The sequence below is a fragment of the Pelophylax lessonae genome (genome assembly GCF_965119305.1).
Source record: "Pelophylax lessonae genome assembly, chromosome: 4".
Lineage (NCBI taxonomy): Eukaryota > Metazoa > Chordata > Amphibia > Anura > Ranidae > Pelophylax > Pelophylax lessonae.
In genome coordinates, this window is record NC_138771.1 from 604,517,457 (window position 1) to 604,539,263 (window position 21,807).

General features: G+C 42.0%; 1 protein-coding gene across 1 annotated transcript in view; it reads left to right on the top strand.

The window, feature by feature from the left end:
- Window positions 1–8,285: 8,285 nt before the first annotated feature.
- The window catches only part of EPOR (erythropoietin receptor), a gene marked incomplete at its 5' end in the record, with an annotated part of 46,130 nt that continues 32,608 nt past the window's right edge, over window positions 8,286–21,807 (top strand). Inside the window, 1 exon segment of the mRNA XM_082253730.1 lies at window positions 8,286–8,452. Within this exon segment, the coding sequence (XP_082109856.1) occupies window positions 8,286–8,452 (167 nt within the window).

Consider the following 21,807-nt stretch of genomic DNA (forward strand, 5'->3'; position numbering starts at 1 on the left):
TCATAGTCAGTGACATTGTAAAAAATAAAATAAAATGATAAAAAATAATACAATTAAAATACCAAAAAATAAAACTACCGACACTAGTGGGTGGACTTTCAGGATCGCAAAGGTCACACTTGCAACCGGGTCCTGGCATTCCACCACCGTGGGGAGGCCCCAAGATGGCAGGAAGGGGGCCCACTGCAGAACTTGTGAAAGGATCCCACTGCGGGACCGTAATAAAAGGCCCCGCAACGAGAGTAAAGGGCCCCAGGATCAGTGGGAAGAGCCCCAGGCTTGAAGGGTTTCTTGCAGCGGGCCCTGAAGGTATCTAGTTACGCCTCTGAGATGACCGCCTTTTATTTTTCTGACTTTATATGTATTAGTATGTACAATAATTATGTTCTGATTGATCTGTATACCATAGTATTGGGCTGTATGGTCACTTACAATCCTTGTCAATAAAAAAGTTTTGATTAAAATAAATAAATAAATAAAAAAAACATTTTGATCCGCCTGGTTTTGGCCAAGTAGACCATGAATACCCAGTCCCTGTCCGGAGCCTTGCCCCCCTGGGGGTTCAGGGCCAGGGTCTTTCCTCTTCGGGAGAGGACCACGTATTACACCCTTTGCACTTTCTTTGTGTGCTCACTTTTGTGTGTGCGCACCACACCGTGGACTTCAAGAGACATTATTATTTAGGACAAGAGGAAGTATTTGGTGTTATTTTTTACTACAGTTTTCAGAAAAAAATGAATGATTTATTGTACTTGACAAGGAAGATAAATCTTTTGGTAGTTTGTACTTTAAAGCAAAATAAAAAGAATCAATAAATAATGCTTTTTTCTGTTAAAGGCACAAGTTGTTAGTGGCGGGAACCATGGCGTTGCTGGCTGTGTATTAGATGTGAACCTTAGAAGGTGCTACGTCTGCCCTCCTAGATAAGAGAGAGTACGCTGGGTCTGTTTATCTGGACCGTCTTCTCTGCTAGCACTTCTGTATGTTTGTGGTGTAGTGGTGTGTACAGGAGACAGCTATAGTTCATTCACTTCACAAAGCCGTGTCACACCCTGCTTCTGCACTATTCATCCATCGAATGTACCTGAACCCACCTCCACCAGCACACTTTATACACAGAAAGAGATAATCTAAACCAGGAGTGTCAAACTCAATTCATTGCAGGCCACATCAGCTTTATGGTTCCCCTCAAAGGGCTTGTTGTATCTTTAAGACTAGAAGCCCAGAGCCCCCACCCTTCTTATATCAAATTTTGAGAGCCCCCACCACCATCAGAAGTCGACAGTCCCACACTCTCCCTTCCAACACAGTGCACCTCCTCTTGCCTTGTGCTGCTGACAGGAGGAAGCTTGGAATGGAGCTGAGAAGCAGAAAGTGCAGGGTCCGGAGGAGGACCAGAGGAGCGCTGGAGTCAGCTGCCATAGTCTTCTGAATGCTGAGACCAGGGGAGGCAGAGACAGAAGGGATTCCGCAGCTGCATAGAGAGGCACAGTATTTGAAGGAGGAGTTATGTCCTCTCTGCTGCCAACTGCGGAGACTGAGGATGGGGGGGGTTAGAGACAACCCCCTCTGTGGCTGCTTGAAGAAGTGCAGGATCTGGTGTAAGAGTTCTATCCTCTTTTTTGCTGCTGACTGCTAAGACAAAGTGGAGGCGGAGATGAGGGGAGTGTCGCAGCTGCAGGAGAGGTGCGAGGGCCACATGTAATGGCCTGGTGGACCGGATTTGGCCCGTGGACTTTGTGTTTGACACATGTGATCTAAACCTTTTTTCAACCAGGGTTCCGTGGAACCCTAGGGACCCTCCAGAAGTTGCTAGGGGTTCCCCCGAGCAATCAACAATTTCTGAAATAAAAATAGAAGATCACACTAAGCCATATGGCAGCTGCTAGCAATGAAGGACATTTACAACCCTCAAATTAATATATAAAAAAAAAAAATTGCAGCATTAATACTGCATTAAAAACAAAACAAAATAGTTCAAAGGTGTTAAATAAAATATTAAAGTGCAAAAGTCCTTCATTGGTCAAACACAAATATAATAATGACCAACTAGTGTATCAAAGTAGTCCAAAATGATAATCCATAAATGATAGTCCATAAAAAGTGCAATGTTCCTTTAAATATGTGGAAATGGAAGAAGTGGCCACTCACCAGATATAAATGCTTTCTCAACCAAAAGAACAGCTCACATGCGTTATGCACTACAAGAGCACAAATGGATCCTCTTCTGATGGTAAGCGTTGTCGTCTCCTCCACATTATATCATATCAAGTCAATGTTAAAGAAAAAAATCTCATAGTGTAGTAAATCGTGAAAAATCAATAGAATAGTAAGGAGAAACACCCGTGATAGTGACCAACAATATTACATCCGCGCATCACCCCACCTTCCCCACATGCAATGCAAACTCACCAGAGGGAGTATAAAACCACCCAATATAAAGCCTGTTATGCTCAACGGGGATGGGTGATGGTTTCAATCAATGCCTCCAATATCCTCTTAATCCAGGACTTCCTGTAAGAATGATTTTTGGGATACTCAGCTGCTAACACCACATCATGATACCAGTAAGCAAGAAAACAGGGTATCAAAGTGTAGTACTACAGTATTTATTAGTGTATGATGCAATATCAAAGCAGCCACATAAAATTCTTATAACAACATTATAAATTGCCGCTTATCACTCATGTGAACGCCGCCATACCCAACGATTGTAGCAGCGTGACGTCACGTGAATGACTCCACACACCATGTTTCCAGCCAATGATCATCTTCAGGGACTTCTAGTGTTTCATCTAAGTGGCCCTACATATATCGCCTATAGCCGGAGGGATTAGACACATACCTTCCACTTTTTCCACCCTTTTTCTTGTAGACAAAACAACACTTCCGATCCCGGCGCCATATTCCCATATACTATGTAAATAACATGATCGTGGGCTATTTTGTTGTGGATCAGGAATGAAAGAAGGGGGAGAAGGAGTGCCATATTCATAAAATTGAAATTATAAACAGCCAAAATGCATCGGCTTAATAACATCCTGAGGCAAAGTAAATGGATATCAAACAGTAACAAAACAAACGGAGCTAAAAAAGCACAGAGGGGGTGTTTACAGGTGAAACTCCACAAAAGCCCTCCTAGAAGCACTACAAGCGCAAGGAAGTCCCCTAAATAACCCAAATCAGAAAAATAAATAAATACACTTGGCATCTAAATAAATAGAAAATATATAGAAAAAAAACACACACACGTTTATATGTATGTAAAAAACATACAGTGGGTACGGAAAGTATTCAGACCCCCTTAAATTTTTCACTCTTTGTTATATTGCAGCCATTTGCTAAAATCATTTAGGTTCATTCTTCATCCTCACGAATGTACACATAGCACCCCATACTGACAGAAAAACACAGAATTGTTGACATTGTTGCAGATTTATTAAAAAAGAAAAACTGAAATATCACATGGTCCTAAGTATTCAGACCCTTTGCTCAGTATTTAGTATAAGCCCTCTTTTGATCTAATACAGCCAGGAGTCTTTTGGGGAAAGATGCAACAAGTCTTTCACACCTGGATTTGGGGATCCTCTGCCATTCCTCCTTGCAGATCCTCTCCAGTTCTGTCAGGTTGGATGGTAAACGTTGGTGGACAGCCATTTTTAGGTCTCTCCAGAGATGCTCAATTGGGTTTAAGTCAGGGCTCTGGCTGGGCCATTCAAGAACAGTCACGGAGTTGTTGTGAAGCCACTCCTTGGTTATTTTAGCTGTGTGCTTAGGGTCATTGTCTTGTTGGAAGGTAAACCTTCGGCCCAGTCTGAGGTCCAGAGCACTCTGGAGAAGGTTTTTGTCCAGGATATCCCTGTACTTGGCCGCATTCATCTTTCCCTCGATTGCAACCAGTCATCCTGTCCCTGCAGCTGAAAAACACCCCCACAGCATGATGCTGCCACCACCATGATTCACTGTTGGGACTGTATTGGACAGGTGATGAGCAGTGCCTGGTTTTCTCCACACATACCGCGTAGAATTAAGGCCAAAAAGTTCTATTTTGGTCTCATCAGACCAGAGAATCTTATTTCTCACCATCTTGGAGTCCTTCAGGTGTTTTTTAGCAAACTCCATGCGGGCTTTCATGTGTCTTACACTGAGGAGAGGCTTCCGTCGGGCCACTCTGCCATAAAGCCCGGACTGGTGGAGGGCTGCAGTGATGGTTGACTTTCTACAACTTTCTCCCATCTCCTGACTGCATCTCTGGAGCTCAGCCACAGTGATCTTTGGGTTCTTCTTTACCTCTCTCACCAAGGCTCTTCTCCCCCGATAGCTCAGTTTGGCCAGACGGCCAGCTCTAGGAAGGGTTCTGGTCATCCCAAACGTCTTCCATTTGAGGATTATAGAGGCCACTGTGCTCTTAGGAACCTTAAGTGCAGCAGAAATCTTTTTGTAACCTTGGCCAGATCTGTGCCTTGCCACAATTCTGTCTCTGAGCTCTTCAGGCAGTTCCTTTGACCTCATGATTCTCATTTGCTCTGACATGCATTGTGATCTGGAAGGTCTTATATAGACAGGTGTGTGTGGCTTTCCTAATCAAGTCCAATCAGTATAATCAAACACAGCTGGACTCAAATGAAGGTGTAGAACCATCTCAAGGATGATCAGAAGAAATGGAAAGCACCTGAGTTAAATATATGAGTGTCACAGCAAAGGGTCTGAATACTTAGGACCATGTGATATTTCAGTTTTTCTTTTTTAATAAATCTGCAACAATGTCAACAATTCTGTGTTTTTCCGTCAATATGGGGTGCTATGTGTACATTCATGAGAAAGAAGAATGAACCCAAATGATTTTAGCAAATGGCTGCAATATAACAAATAGTGAAAAATTTAAGGGGGTCTGAATACTTTCCGTACCCACTGTATATATGAAAAAATCCATATAGGCTATATACATATATACACATATATATATATATAAATAATTAAAACATTAAACAGTGTCCCCTTAAAGTACATTCTACACATCAACCTATGGGTATACATTATTCACCAAGTAATAAGATGATATATCAATATAAATGTAAAAAATAAAACCTTAAGAAAATCTGTATACAAAAGCAGATAGATATTGCGGAGATAAAACGAATAAAGATGAATCACTAACATTTGTGGAATCAACTGTTATCTAAAAAGCAATCAAGTAAGTAGGATCTTTTCTTCATATTCTTTCTTAAGAAAACGATCTTTCAAAAGTTGGGAAAGATCGTTTTCTTGAGAAAGGATATGAAGAAAAGATCTTACAAAATACAATATTTGAGGTGGGGAATTTGGAGAGTAGAATTTTATTGGCAAAAAAAAACATCTAATGAAAAGAAAAAAATTGGTTTGCCCGTTTATTACCAACTACTCCACCCAATATTACCGAATAAAAGATATTATTAAGAGAAGGTGGGGCATTTTGAAAACAGACCCAGTTTTGGTAAAATACTCCCAGAGAAACCGAAGATTGTTTTCAGAGGTGCTCCCAATCTGAGAGACAAGATGGCCCCCGAATATCATAGATCCACCTAGACAATTGTCCTTTTTTTTTTTTTTTTTTAAAAGAATTAAATGGATCCTACCCCTGCAACAAATGTGTTATTTATAATCTAAGACACACTAGGTTAGGCAAAATGTATCATTTTTCATCTAGTAGCACTGGGAAATGTTACGATATAAAATCATTTATTACCTGTGAAACTAGATATGTTGTATATCTTCTTAGTTTCTCTTGTCACAAACAGTACGTGGGCCGCACATTAAGGCCCCGTTCACATAGGGGCGATCCGACTTCGGGTGGCGACCTCCGAGGTTGCGGTGCGAGCAGCGCGCTGCGACCTCGGAGCGGCCGCCACGGACTTCATAACATTGAAGTCTATGGCGGTCGCCTCCTGGTCGCCCCAAAGAAGCTCCGGACCCTTTTTCTAAGTCGGAGCGACTTGTGTCGCTCCTATTAGAATGGGTCCGCAGCTTCCCTATGGAAGGCGACCTGTGAGGCGACCAGGTCGCCTCACAGGTCGCCTCTATGTGAACGGGGGCTAAGAAGATTGGGAGACCGCCTGAGGGAGCATTTCTATAAAATTTAGAACAGGCTTTAAGAGACACAGACTTTCATTACATTTCCGCAAACACGACAATCGATATCCTAGTGGCCTTAAATTTACAGCCATTTCCGCGCTTCACCCCCATTGGAGAGGTAGTAACAAAATAAGAGAAATCTCCAAGAGGGAAATGTATTGACTATATGAACTGAAGAACTATTTTACATTCGGTCATAATATAGAATAAGAAATGAATTGCCTTTTAGATAACAGTTGATTCCACAAATTTTATTGATTTATTCTTATTTGTTTTATCTCTGCAATATCTATATTATCTGTTTTTGTATACAGATTTCCTTAGAATTTTATCTTTATTTTTACTTTATTTTTATATTGATATATCTTATTATACCCATGGGTTGATGTACCTTTAGGGGACACTGTTTAATGTTTAAAGAAAAAAAAATAATATACATATATATATATATATATATATATATGTAGAGCCTAGACTATATGGAGTTTTTCATATATACAGGTGCATCTCAAAAAATTAGAATGTCAAATAAAAAGTTAATTTATTTCAGTAATTCAATTCAAAAAGTGAAACTCATGTATTTTATATAGATGTGTTACACACAGAATGATATATTTCAAGCATTTCTTTCTTTTAATTTTGATAATTGTGGCTTAAAGCTAGTGAAAACCCAAATTGTATTATCTTAGAAAATTTTAATATTACATAAGACTAATAAAAAAAGATTTTAAATACAGAAAATTGCCAAGAACCTGAAACTGAGCTGCAGCATGGTGGCCAAAACAATACAGTGGTTTAACAGGACAGGTTCCACTCAGAAGAGGCCTCGCCATGGTCAACCAAAGAAGTTGAGCACATGCTCAGCGTCATATCCAGAGATTGTCTTTGGGAAATAGACGTATGAGTGCCGCCAGCATTGCTGCAGAGGTTGATGGGGTGGGGGGGGGGGGGGTCAGCCTGTCAGTGCTCAGACCATACGCCGCACACTGCATCAAATTGGTCTACATGGCTGTCGTCAGAAGGAAGCCTCTTCTAAAGATGATGCACAAGAAAGCCCACAAACAGTTTGCTGAAGACACGCAGACTAAGGCCATGGATTACTGGAATCATGTCCGTGGTCTGAGGAGACCAAGATAAACCTAATTGGTTCAGATGGTGTAAAGCGTGTGTGGCGGCAACCAGGTGAGGAGTACAAAGACAAGTGTGTCTTCCCCACAGTCAAGCATAGTGGTGGGAGTGTCATGAGTGCTGCCGGCACTGGGGAGCTACAGTTCATTGAGGGAACCATGAACGCCAACATCTACTGTGACATACTGAAGCAGAGCATGATCCCCTCCCTTCAGAGACTGGGCCGCAGGGCAGTATTCCAACCTGATAACGACCCCAAACACACCTCCAAGACGACCACTACCTTGCTAAAGAAGCTGAAGGTAAAGGTGATGGACTGGCCAAGCATGTCTCCAGACCTAAACCCTATTGAGCATCTGTGGGGCATCTTCAAATGGAAGGTGGAGGAGAGCAAGGTCTCTAACATCCACCAGCTCTATGATGTCCTCATGGAGGAGTGGAAGAGGACTCCAAGGGCAACCTGTGAAGCTCTGGTGAACTCCATGCCCAAGATGGTTAGGGCAGTGCAGGAAAATAATGGTGGCCACACAAAATATTGACACTTTGGGCCCAATTTGGACAATATCACTTAGGGGTGTACTCACTTTTGTTGCCAGCAGTTTAGACATTAATGGCTGTGTGTTGAGTTATTTTGAGGGGGCAGTAAATGTACACTGTTATACAAGCTGTACACTCACTACTTTACATTGTAGCAAAGTGTCATTTCTTCATTGTTGTCACATGAAAAGATAGAATAAAATATTTACAAAAATGTGAGGGGTGTACTCACTTTTGGGAGATACTGCATATGTTTTTTGTTATATATTTTGAGTTATTTAGGGGACTTGCTGGCACTTGTAGTGCCTCTAAGAGGGCTTTTGTTTCACCTGTAAACGCCTCCTCTGTGTTTTTTTAACCCCGTTTGTTTTGTTAGTGTTTGATATCCATCTCCCTTACCTCATGATGTTATTAATCCGATGCATTTTGGCTGTTTATACATTTATTATTTTAATTTTATGAATATGGCACTCGTTCTCCTCCTTCTTTTATTTCTGGTCCACAACAAAATGGCGCACAATCGTGTTATTTACATGATCTATGGGAATATGGCGCTGGGACTGGAAGTGATGTTCTGTCTACAAGAACATGGTGGAGAAAGAGGAAGTGATAATTCTAATCACTCCGGTGTTCTGCCGAAAACTCCAAAACAGCAATACTTGGAGGATTTTCACGAGTTGGTGTTTTCACAGAACACCGGCAGCGTATACACTACGGTACACAATATAATGAGTGGACCTTCTTAGTCCATCCGCTACTAGCCAACAACATGCCTGCCTCTGAGGGGGCAAAACTTTTTTCCTCCTTACCCGTTGTTCTGTTAGAACAGCCAAGTCTTCAGGTACCGTTCATTGCAGTGTATTTGCTGCCGGTGTTTTGTGAGAACACCAACTTGTTGAAATCTCCAATTATTGCTACTGGAGAGTCACCAGAAGTGACGTGGTTGGAGATTTTGGCGAGTTTGAGTTTTCAACAGAACACCGGCTATAGGCTACATATAAGGGCCACTTAAATGAGACACTAGAGGCCCCTAAACACCAGCATTGGCGGGAAACGCATTGGGCAGAGTCATTCACGTGACATCATGCCCCCGCGATTGTTAGCGACAAGCGGCAATTTATACTGTTTTTATGAGCATTTTTATGTGGCTGCTTTTTTTACTGCATCATAAGCTAATGAATACTGTATTACTACACTATGATACCCTGTTTTCTTTCTTACTGGTATCATGATGTGTGTGAGCGGCTGAGTGTCCCTAAAACCACTTTACTGGAAGTCCTGGATTAAGAGGATATTGGAGGCATTGTTTGGATCCATCCACCCATCCTTGTTGAGCATAGCGGACTTTACATTGCATGGTTTCATACTCCCTCTGGTGAGTTTGCATGAGGGGAAGGTGGAGTGATACACAGATGTAATATTGTTCGTCACTATCACGGGTGATTCTCCTTACTATTCTATTGACTCTTCATGATATACTACACTATGATATTTTTTTGGATATGATATGATGTGGAGGAGACGACAATGCTTATCATCAGAAGTGGATCCATTTGAAGAATTACATTTGCACTTGTAGTGCATATAGCGTGTGAGCTGTTCTTTTGGTTGAGACAGCATTTATATCTGGTGAGTGGCCACTTCTTCCATTTCCACATATTTAAAGCAGCATTGCACTTTTTATGGACTATCATTTAAGACTACTTTGATACACTAGTTGGTCATTAATAAATTTATGTTTGTCCAACGAAGGACTTCTGCACTTTAATTTTATGTTTTTATAATGAAAAACTTTTGACTCTCATTCTTCCCACTTACCACCAGTATAAAAGGGCCCTCCTCGCAATGACCACCAATAGAAGGTGTCCCATCTCTAAGTGACAGTCATTGTAAGGTGTCCAATGGCTACTAATTTAGGCTTCTCCAATGGCTACTAATTTAGAGGGCCCCTCTCCTGCTGATCACCAGCGTAAAGGGTCCTATGGTGACCATTAATGTAATGGGCCCAACACTGATCACTAATATAAAAGGTCTTATAAGAAAGCTTTTCTCCACTAAACACCAAAATGAGGGTACACTACAATTTTCACTGTCTTCATTTCTTTTCTGGCAATTAATTTCCGTTTCATTATAATTACTGGAAATAAGTTTCTCGTGTAAAGTATCCCTGGGTTTTAGATATAAGTTTGTCACATTTCTTATTCATTTATTTATTCTTAATTTTCAACATACTGTCCAAGAAATGTGCAATGAGCTGTAGCTATAGGAGTTCCCTGAGACTATAATGTTTTTTGAAGGATCCCTCTGTGTTAAAAATTTGAGGAAGACTGGTCTAAATACACATTTTCTGTAAAACTTACCAAACAGTTGATTTTCAAATAACAGAAAATTGTTTTCAAATGCTTACCGTAATTTTCCTTCCCTGGCCTATCTTCAAGTTGGTAGACTATGGGTCAGCTCCTCCTCTCCTGACCCCATAGGACAACCCATAACTAGTCTATAAAATAGACACATTTTTTCCTACCTGGATTCCATCACAAGAACCTCATTACAGAAAGGGTGGGAATGAATGCTGACATGAAGATAGGCCAGATGCTCTATAGGTATAAGATGAAAAGGCCACAACGTCCACCAAACAGTGACCTACAAAGGTATTAGAGACTCAGGCATGAGCTGCTCAGGAAGCAGATGCATTCTCTTAGGTTATTTGGAAGGTGAAAGCCTTGGAAAAACATAAGCTTTTTTAATTGTTTTCACCAACCAGGTAGAGATGACCCTTGACGTAGCCGTATATCCCAACCTCTGTCACTTTTGAGCAGAAAGAGGTTCTCTGCCAGCATCAATTTATATATTTTTTATAGGTAAGATAAACCAGGTCTAGAGGATTATTGTCTTCTCCCCCATGCTGGAAACTTTGGAAGCACCGACTCCCTGTTCTAACGAAACAGTGCCGTCACTCTGGACAAATATTGCAGTGATGCACGCTACACCACTTGGTTTTGAAACAATATACAGAAGTGCTCTCTGACTGCGAAAGCACTTACCTGTAGGTAAAATTAATATCTTCTAAACCTGCATGGTAAAGGAGATATTCGCCCTGCATGCAGCCGCTGACACCAGCGGGGCATGCGCTCTGAAGGTCCTTGCCGGAAAGTGTACTCCCGCGCGCATGCGCAGGAGTGACGTCATCGCGGCTCCGGCCACTCGCAGCGCTGGAGCCGCCGAACCCAGAACACCAAGGGAAGATGTCAGCTGCCTCAGTGGTGTCCGGGCGACCATATCGGGGCTTCGTTCTAAGGTAAGTGTTTCATAATTAGCTAGTATGCGATGCATACTAGCTCAATATTTCTTTGTCCTGCAGGGTTTGTTTTTTTTGTTTTTTGAGGATACAACCGCTTTAAGGCACAAGTGATGTGCTCCCCAACCTCTGAGACTGGCATCTGTTGTGATCGTGATTTATGTTCCAGGATGAAGAGATTTGCCTGTTGACAGATTTATTTTTGATGTTCACCAATGGAGATTCTGTCAAGCTCTAGATGGGAGAAAGATGGGTTGATTCATCAAGCTTTTGTTCAACTGTTGAAGAAAACAAATTGATAGAAGCCTGGGGTGCAACCAAGCCCAAGGATAGAGGAAAACCTCTTACCCAGTAGGCAAAGACACTCCTCTACAGTCACTCGAGGCTCCGTTTTAAACCGGTCGGTACTCAGGATCAGGTCCTTGATTTTCCTATGTGGAAGAGAAACTCTTCTAATCTAGATAGCAAACCATACTCCATCAATTGAGGTTGAACAGGCTGGTTCTCACTTTGTTGACGGCAGGGGCATTTCTAGTGTAGCACTACCCCGCTGGAGTAGCTGAAGTTAGGATTATTCACTGCTGCACACCCAGTCACATAGCATTGCCTTAATTCACTAAAACAGTGGTCCTCAACCCTGGCCTACAGGGCCCACAAACAGGCCAGATTTGCAAGATAACTGAAATACATTCCAGGTGATATCATTTGCTGCTCAGTGATTGCAGTACTCTAGTCTGCATCTCCCCAAGGTAATACCTAAAATCTGGCCTGTTAGTGGGCCCTGTAGGCCAGGGTTGAGGACCACTGCACTAAAACACAGAAAAGAGTCCTTGGCTTGTTTTTGTTGTTAGGGGATGATAGGGTAGGGAATTATGGGATGCCCATAATTATGGGATGCCCAACTTTACAATGTCCAAAACACAGAAGAAGGGACAACTTTCCCCCTATTTACAAAGATCCTCTTCTTCCTTCCTCCTGCACACACTTGGTTCCTCTATGTCCAGCACCTATTAATCATTATCGTTAATTCAGCAACAGCCCATTACAGGCTAATAACTTCCTGTCCCTTTCTTTGGATAAAGTAGCACATGTGGAATGAACAGCATGTCCTTCTGCTTTTCTGTAGACACTGAGTCCAGTTCTACCGCTGCTGAAAATAACTGCCCACCTGGCTGCTTGCTTCCCCGAGTCCTCCTGACCGACACACACACATGGAGATACCCCAGGGCAAGGTGAATGAAGACTTGGCTCACCGCGGTTTTCAAAAGAAAACTGTTACAGCTGACAGTTTCCCAACTTGTCTTGTCCCTGCACTGTGCTGTTCTATCCACCTTCTCTCCTTGCTGTCTCTGCTGCCTCTCCAGCCTGAGGTAAACACCCCCCCCCAGTAAGGTTCCTCAAGGGCCACTGACAGTCTCCCTCAGCACTGCTTCTCCAACTTTCACCGGACTCCCCTGATGGTATGGCCCATGTCTATTTGAGGGTTTCCCAGTCCCCTGCCAGGCCCATAAATATTCATGGCAGCCCTTCCTAACCTCCACCCACTAGTTCTGGAACATTCTCCAATGTCCCAGAAACAGAGGGAGCCACCAGAGAGCTGCCAGAATGAGTGATCCAGCCCTGGCCTCTAGTAACGCTGACCCAGATTTAATGACTCAGGTCTAACCCAGAGCCAGCTATGTTTTTCCTACTCTCACCACTAGTAGCACACACTAGAGGATTCTACACTAGGATCCTAATAGACCAGGGGCTGGTAGGATACTATAAAGACTACTTTGGTTCAAATCCAGACTAATATTTTAACTGATCTAAAATTAATTGGTTAAACATGTACATATACAATATAGATACAATATAAACTAGATAAAATATACAATTTAGCAAAACTGTATAATGAATAGAATGTACCATCTCCATATCTCAAAGGAGATCCAAGGCACTCAGAAGACCAGGGCATGTGTCCTGGGTGTCAGGGTCCAGCAATGCCCCTGGCTGACATGCCAACCAAAACTGGCCAGTGTGGACACCGTATCCTGCTAAAGCTTGACTGGAGACTCTGAAAGAATCAAGATATTGTCCTAATGGTGGAACACACTTATCTGAAAAAGCTGAAGTAAGGCAATCACTGCTAGAATAATTTCTGAAAATTGAAATGATGATGTTGCTAACTGAAAGGGAGATGCGTGAAATGATTATGATTCACACCTAACTCAAACCTCAGGAATCTCTGGTGAGGCGCTGACACTGGCAAATGAAAGTAAGCTTCTGATAGATCTATTAATTCATCCAGTCTTTCCCCTTCACTATTAGAAGTTTTTGTCAGTTTTTCTGAATATTTCAGTCACTTCAAGTCCAGAGCCGGTCTGACTTTCAATTTGATTCAATTCCAATTGATTTTAGTGAGAAGAGTGGGAAATAAAAACCTTGTCCACTGCTGACTGATGAAACGGTGACACTGGGACCGTATGTGCCCAGTGGCATACCCACCTACTTCCTGCCTGTGCCAGAAGAAGGCGGGCATGTGGGTGGAGCTGACCTCTTGGGAGCCATCTTACCTGGAGGCTGTATATACACTATATTTTCAAAAGTGTTGGGATGCCTGCCTTTACATGTGCATGAACTTTAATGACATCCCAGTCTTAGTCCATCGCATCCCAGTCATAGTATAATAAGCACATATCCCCCAGTATCCCGGGGTCTCCTGAGGAAGCAACAGACTGCGAAACACGTTGGGACCTCTGGATTTTTCCTTGCATATTATAGAGACGCAAAACCTCCCATGAATAAAGATAATTTTTTGTGAATTTTTTTATAGCTTGTTTATGATCTTGTACATATGGATACTGGTTTATAGCTATAACAGGAGGACTGCTCTGTTAGCAGAGGGTAACAGTGGATGTTATCTAGGGGGTATTCATGATTTACACTTTGATGCTTGTTTTTATCAGATTGAATTTTAACCTTTATATGTAATAAAATGTTATTATGTTTAAAAGCGTTGTTTTGAGTTTAGTCCCTGGGGTTTTGGGTACCTAAAAAATCCATTGCTCATCTTGTTTTCTTTGTGTCTTAAATTACATATTGGGATGTGGTGCCATATATATCATGCTAAATCTTCGTGATCATTTTTTTCTGAACCTCATAGCATAGTACAATATTTTTTCTGTAATTTTTCTGCTCTAGATCCTGTGAACATGGGCCAACCTGCCCCCCTACTTCGGTATTTTGGGTGAACTAGACAATAAACAGACATTTGAGCTACCTTCAGCCCGCACTGACTTCTTATTAGAACCGCACATGAGGGATGACTGATTTCCTTTCCATTGCTACCTAAGATACTCCTTACTGGGCTTAATAAATTCTGGCCCCCCTATACTGAGTCCTGTAGTTGTGTGAATGAAAGAACTGCTGGTTGCACTGCTTTTCTTGAGGTATCAATGCTTTGACTCTCTGTATAGAAGTGTCTTGCCAACTGGTTCTTTCCATTAAAAGGAATAGAGCCTAAGTATTTGGTGTCCAATGCCTGAACCATAGTGCCCACTTTGTAGTAACCATAGGGCCTATAAGAAAAGGTGCACTGGGTCATTTGCTGCTTCAGGCTAAAAAACCTGACATTACAAGCAAATGGCCACTGCCCACATCTATACCTGGCCTTTGCAGCAAGGAGCCAATGGAAGGGTGACACATGTCAAACAACAACAAAGAAAAGTCCCAGCTCAACTCACCAACCAGTCTGCAAAAAAACAAATTGTCCTGTCTTAACAGTTTGCATTAAAAACAGGGGTTTAATTTGCACACATTTACAAATACATGCGTAAGCTGCAGAGCTACTTCACAGGACCCCAGTATTATCTGCACTCCTAACTCTATACATTTTTGAGAGCCTCCACTGTGAAAGTACATATATAATAATGGATAGATAGAGGGCAGGCGAGCCTAGAGGGAGCCCACCCCTCCTTGGCAAACTGGACAGGCACCATAGAGCACAATGGCAGCAAAGGTGTCAAGTGCGTTTCCTCAGCAGCATTCCAGCAGTACAAATAAATGGCCACTGCCCACACCTATAACTGGCCTTCGCAGCAAGGAGCACATGGAAAGGCGGCGCATGTCAAACAAAACCAAAGAAAATTCCCAGCTCAACTAACAGTTTGCGTTAAAACAGTTTGCACACATTTGCAAGTATTATCTGCAGCGCTAACTCTAAAAGGAGGGATGGGCTCCCTCCTGGCTCACCTGCCCTCTATCTATCTATTATTATATATGTACTTCCACTGTGAAGGCTCTCAAAAATGTATAGAGTTAGGAACTTAAGACTGCAGATAATATTGGGGTGCCATGAAGTTGCTTTGCAGCTCACGCATGTATTTGCAAATATGTGCAAACAAAGCCCCTGTTTTTAAAGCAAACTGTTAAACAGGGCAGTTGAGTTGAGTTGAGTTGGGAATTTCTTTGGTTTTTCAAAACCTGACATGTAAATGTTCTAGAATGCCTAAGACCCCATTCAGACTAGCGCGACTGTCAGGCGACTTGTCAGCCTGACAAGTCGCGCTCGGTGGCTCGCCATTGATTAGCACAGGACCCATTCTAATAGGAGCGACACAAGTCCCTCCGACTTAGAAAAAGGGTCCTGTACTACTTTGGGGCTACCTGGGAGCACCGCGACTTCACAGGTCGCCCCTCGAAGTCGGATCGCGCCAGTCTGAATGGGCTGTAAGACAGCAGAACCTGATAGAACCATTGCCTTAACATTATTACTCCAGGTTCTGATTCTGATATGAGAGCCACTGCTGGACTATATGGCAATCCCTTGAAGGAATAGATTGCTTTTAAATCCTGGTCAACCTTTCTATCTATTAGATCTCTAAATTACATGGAGTTCTCCATAGGCAGTGATGTGGTGTGACTCTGAAGCCGCTGCAAGGAAGCATCTACTGTGGGTGAAGAATTAAAAAAAGCTGAATCTTCAGCCATCAAGGGATAACATTAAGAGAATCTTTTCTGAAGATTTGACTTCTTCCATAATTCCTGACACTGTTCTTCAATTAAACCTCTGATTTCCACCATAAGTGGGAAAGAGAGAAGCAATTTCTTCAAATCTGGATAATACTTGTGAACCTCAGAAGCCTGAGGAGCATCCTCTTCTCATGCAATGGCTGCCCTTACCTGTTTCAAGTTATCATTGCTGTCCCATTGGGAAGATAAGCACTCTTTTCTTGTGTTGTCAGCAGCACAGTAGAAATCTGAGATTTCGAACCTCCTTTTCCCTGAATTTGCCCGTAAATTTCTATTTTGTAGGTAGAATTATACAAGACAATTTGGCTGGGTTGAGGTCCAGCTCAAAATGGGCCAAACTTTTTGCTGCAAATGCTTTTGGGCGAAAGTAGCAAATGTCATCCAATATATCTGCGCTCTCTTCCATTTTATTTATTATATATAGTGCTTTGCAAAAGTATTCGGCCCCCTTGAACTTTTCGACCTTTTGCCACATTTCAGGCTTCAAACATAAAGATATAAAATTTATATTTTTTGTGAAGAATCAACAAGTGGGACACAATCATGAAGTGGAACGAAATTTATTGGATATTTCAAACTTTTTAACAAATAAAAAACTGAAAAATTGGGCGTGCAAAATTATTCAGCCCTCTTAAGTTAATACTTTGTAGCACCACCTTTTGCTGCGATTACAGCTGTAAGTCGCTTGGGGTATGTCTCTATCAGTTTTGCACATTGAGAGACTGAAATGTTTGCCCATTCCTCCTTGCAAAACAGCTCGAGCTCAGTGAGGTTGAATGGAGAGCGTTTGTGAACAGCAGTTTTCAGTTCTTTCCACAGATTCTCGATTGGATTCAGGTCTGGACTTTGACTTGGCCATTCTAACACCTGGATATGTTTATTTGTGAACCATTCCATTGTAGATTTTTCTTTATGTTTTGGATCATTGTCTTGTTGGAAGACAAATCTCCATCCCAGTCTCAGGTCTTTTGCAGACTCCATCAGGTTTTCTTCCAGAATGGTCCTGTATTTGGCTCCATCCATCTTCCCATCAATTTTAACCATCTTCCCTGTCCCTGCTGAAGGAAAGCAGGCCCAAACCATGATGCCACCCATGTTTGACAGTGGGGATGGTGTGTTCAGGGTGATGAGCCGTGTTGCTTTTACGCCAAACATAACGTTTTGCATTGTTGCCAAAAAGTTCGATTTTGGTTTCATCTGACCAGAGCGCCTTCTTCCACATGTTTGGTGTGTCTCCGAGGTGGCTTGTGGCAAACTTTAAACAACACTTTTTATGGATATCTTTAAGAAATGGCTTTCTTCTTGCCACTCTTCCATAAAGGCCAGATTTGTGCAGTATACGACTGATTGTTGTCCTATGGACAGAGTCTCCCACCTCAGCTGTAGATCTCTGCAGTTCATCCAGAGTGATCATGGGCCTCTTGGCTGCATCTCTGATCAGTCTTCTCCTTGTATGAGCTGAAAGTTTAGAGGGACGGCCAGGTCTTCGCAGATTTGCAGTGGTCTGATACTCCTTCCATTTCAATATTATCGCATGCACAGTGCTCCTTGGGATGTTTAAAGCTTGGGAAATCTTTTTGTATCCAAATCCGGCTTTAAACTTCTCCACAACAGTATCTCGGACCTGCCTGGTGTGTTCCTTGTTCTTCATGATGCTCTCTGCGCTTTAAACGGACCTCTGAGACTATCACAGTGCAGGTGCATTTATAAACGGAGACTTGATTACACAAAGGTGGATTCTATTTATCATCATTAGTCATTTAGGTCAACATTGGATCATTCAGAGATCCTCACTGAACTTCTGGAGAGAGTTTGCTGCACTGAAAGTAAAGGGGCTGAATAATTTTGCATGCCCAATTTTTCAGTTTTTTATTTGTTAACAAAGTTTGAAATATCCCATAAATTTCGTTCCACTTCATGATTGTGTCCCACGTGTGGTTGATTCTTCACAAAAAATTACAGTTTTATATCTTTATGTTTGAAGCCTGAAATGTGGCAAAAGGTTGCAAAGTTCAAGGGGGCCGAATACTTTCGCAAGGCACTGTATATATATATATATATATATATATTGAAGGTCCATTCCCTGTGTCATTGTTGGAGCTCATTTATACTAGTGGTGCGCTCTGATTTGTGGTGAACCACTTTTCAGAGCGTGTTTGACAGGCGGTGTGGAGGCATTATGTCACCTCCTCACCGCCTGTTTTTAAGCATAAAAACCCACACGCGTTTTCAGGGTAGCTGCTGCATGGCCTCCTTTAGTTGAATTGGTTGCATTCAATGGTGGCAGGCTCAAACTCATGCTTTTACTGCCCCATCAACAGCAAGTGTACACCTAACCTTAGAGAGCTGCAAGAATTTCTTGAGGGTGCTTGTTGAATATTTTCTGAACTGTATTCTTGGGTAATACCAAGACAGATTATCAAGTGCAGATATGATTTGTTTTCATTTTTATAATCTTTATATTTAAAGAAAGTGCTGACATTAATGTAGCTATTTGACTGACTCACATCCAGAAATAATGTTCTCTGGCACATATAAAATTATCAGAAGAAAATGATCTCTATTTCTTGGGCTACCTGCCAATGTGTTGCTGTTAAACTAACACGTCTTTCACACATATATATTTAAATATCTCAGTTTCTATGATGTCAAAAACATTAAATATTTCCTCGAAATGTCTGACATCCTGTTACCATTCTATTGTTTGCCTGGTATTTTTTATAACAAAAATCTTTTCTTAAAATTAAAGTAATACTAAACACACACTGTTTAAAGTGATATTAAAGTCTCTCTTTCTTTTAAATAACAAACATGTTATACTTACCTGCTCTGTGAAATGGTTCTGCACAGGTCAGCCCCAATCCTCCCCTTCTCAGGTCCTTGGCCAGCGCTCCTGGCCCCTCCCTCCTGCGGAGTGCCCCCTGAGCAAGCAGCTTGCAATGGGGGCACCCGAGCAGACTTGCTCTTGAGCTGCAGCTCTGCGTGTCCACTTACACATAGAGCTGTGGCTTGGCTCGGCCCTGCCCCCTCTCTCTACTGATTTGCTCAGTGGCTGTGATTGACAGCGGCAGGAGCCAATGGCTCCTGCTGCTGTCTCAGCCAATGGCTCCTGCTGCTGTCTCAGCCAATGAGAAGGCAGAGTCCCCGGAAAGCCGAGGCACTCATGCACATCGTTGGATCCAATAAGGGGGCCGCTGCACAGACAAGGTTTTTTTGCCTTCATGCATAGAATGCATGAAAGTAGAAAGAAAAGCCTTGAGCCTTTAGAACCACAATTCATTTTTATTGTCCCTTCTATTTCTGTATGTGGATGATGGCACTGTAATTGTTTTATTAAAAAAAACGCAGTACCTTTTTCCTAATTAATATACAGCTGTCACATGACCCAGATCACTCCCAGCCTGTCTGCAGGAAAACATCAGCAAGAGGAGCTTCTAGTCCTCTGCTGCTGGCCATGTTCAAAATGTAAAAAAACAACCTTTGGGATACAAAGTAAAAATAAATAAATAATATCAGTCTGGGTATCCCCTATCAATCTGTGATACCCATGATCATTAAACCAGGTACCTTGATTTCCAAATGAAATGCATAATTTTCCACAGTCTGTGATCTGTTTTATCAAGTCCAAAGTCAGTGCAGTCCTCTACCAGGAAATTCTAGCGCTCTTCATGCTTCCCTCTGCTGACCAGCTTTATGGAAATGCTGAATTCATTTTCCAGCAGGACTTGGCACCGGCCCACACTGCCAAACGTACCAATACCTGGTTTAATGATTATGGTATTACTGTTGTTGATTGGCCAGCAAACTCGCCTGACCTAAACCCCATAGAAAATCTGTGGGATATGGTCAAGAGGAAGATGAGGGACACCAGACCCAACAATACAGAAGAGCTGAAGGCCGCTATCAAAGCAACCTGGGCTTCCATAACACCCCAGCAGTGCCACAGGCTGATCACCTCCATGCCACGCCGCATTAATGCAGTAATTCATGCAAAAGGAGCCCCGACCAAGTATTGAGTGCATACTATACTGTACATGGAAATACTTTTCAGTAAGCCAACATTTCTGTATTAAAAATCCTTTTTCTTATTGATCTTATGTAATATTCTACTTTTTTGAGATACTGAATGTTGGGCTGTCACTAGCTGTAAGCCATAATCATCAAAATTAAAAGAAAGAAATGCTTAAAATATATCACTCTGTGTGTAATGTATCTATATAAAATATATGAGTTTCACTTTTTGAATTGAATTGCTGAAATAAATTAACTTTTTCATGATATTCTAATTTTATGAGATGCACCTGCATACTTGATTCTTGACCTGCTTTTACTTACATAGAACAACCAAAAGTTATAATTAATTATTCCATTTCAGAAAGATGATGGTGCAAAGCTGTGATGTTTTAGTACCCTATAAAAAAATTGTGGATCTTTAACCACTTAAGGACCGGGAGGTTTTACCCCCTTAATGACCAGGTCATTTTTTGCGATAAGGCACTGCGTTACTTTAACTGACAATTTTGCGGTCGTGGGACGCTGTACCAAAATAAAATTAATATAATTTTTTTCCCCACAAATAGAGCTTTCTTTTGGTGGTATTTGATCACCTCTGTGGTTTTTAGGTTTTGGACTATAAACAAAAACATTTTCACAATTCTGAAAAAAAAAAAGACAATATTTTTTATTTTCTGCAAAAAAACATTCCCAATAAAAAAAATAAAAAAATCAAATTTTTTCATCAATTCAGGCCAATATGTATTCTGCTACATATTTTTGGTAAAAAAAAATCCTAATAAGTATGTTGATTGGTTTTCACAAAAGATATCACGTCTACAAAGTAGGGGAAAGATATATGTCATTTTTAATTATTTTTCTTTTTTTTTACTAGTAATGGCGGCGATCATCGGTTTTTAGTGGGACTGCGACATTGCGGCAAACAAATCAGAGACCTAACTGACACTTTTGAGGGGACCAGTGACATTATTATAGTAATCAGTGCTAAAAATATGCACTGTTGCTGTACCAATGACACTGGCAGGGAAGGGATTAACCCCAGGGGCGATCAAAGGGTTAAATTCGAGCATGGGGGGGCTTTCTAACTGTGGGGGGGTTACTCACTGGATGAACACGGGAACCTGTGTTCCTGAATAGGAGAAACACAGGATGCCTGTTTTCATCACTGGCAGAATAGAGGTCTGCCTTGTGTACATCGGCAGACTGCCGTTCTGTCTCCATGGGGAGCGATCTTAGGTGCCCAGCGGATTTCACATCCACCAGATCCCCACTATCTGCTACACAAAGCGACATACAGGTAAGTTGTTTCATGTAACAGAGCCGACCTTCCCCAGTAAAACTACGGCAGCTGGTCGGCAAGTGGTTAAGCTTGGTCTTCATGTTTAATATCCCCTTTGGTACTGCAGGACCCCTCAAAAAATCTGTTCTGCTTTTTTATCTGTGGGCCTCTCACCAGTGGCGGCTGGTGCATTCGGGGCGCAGGGGCGCCGCCCCCCTATCCATGCGTCCGGCCCCCTAATCTACATGCGGGGCGCCGGACGCATGGATTCCAATGGGGTTTTTTTTTTTTTTTTTGCACGTGATTAGAGCCAGAGGCTCTAATAGGCTTCAAAAAGGGTGGGCTTGGGGCGCAGAGCACTGCGCCCCAAGCCCACTCAGTTGTGTGACAATAGCGAATGAATATTCGCTATTGCCACACTGATTCT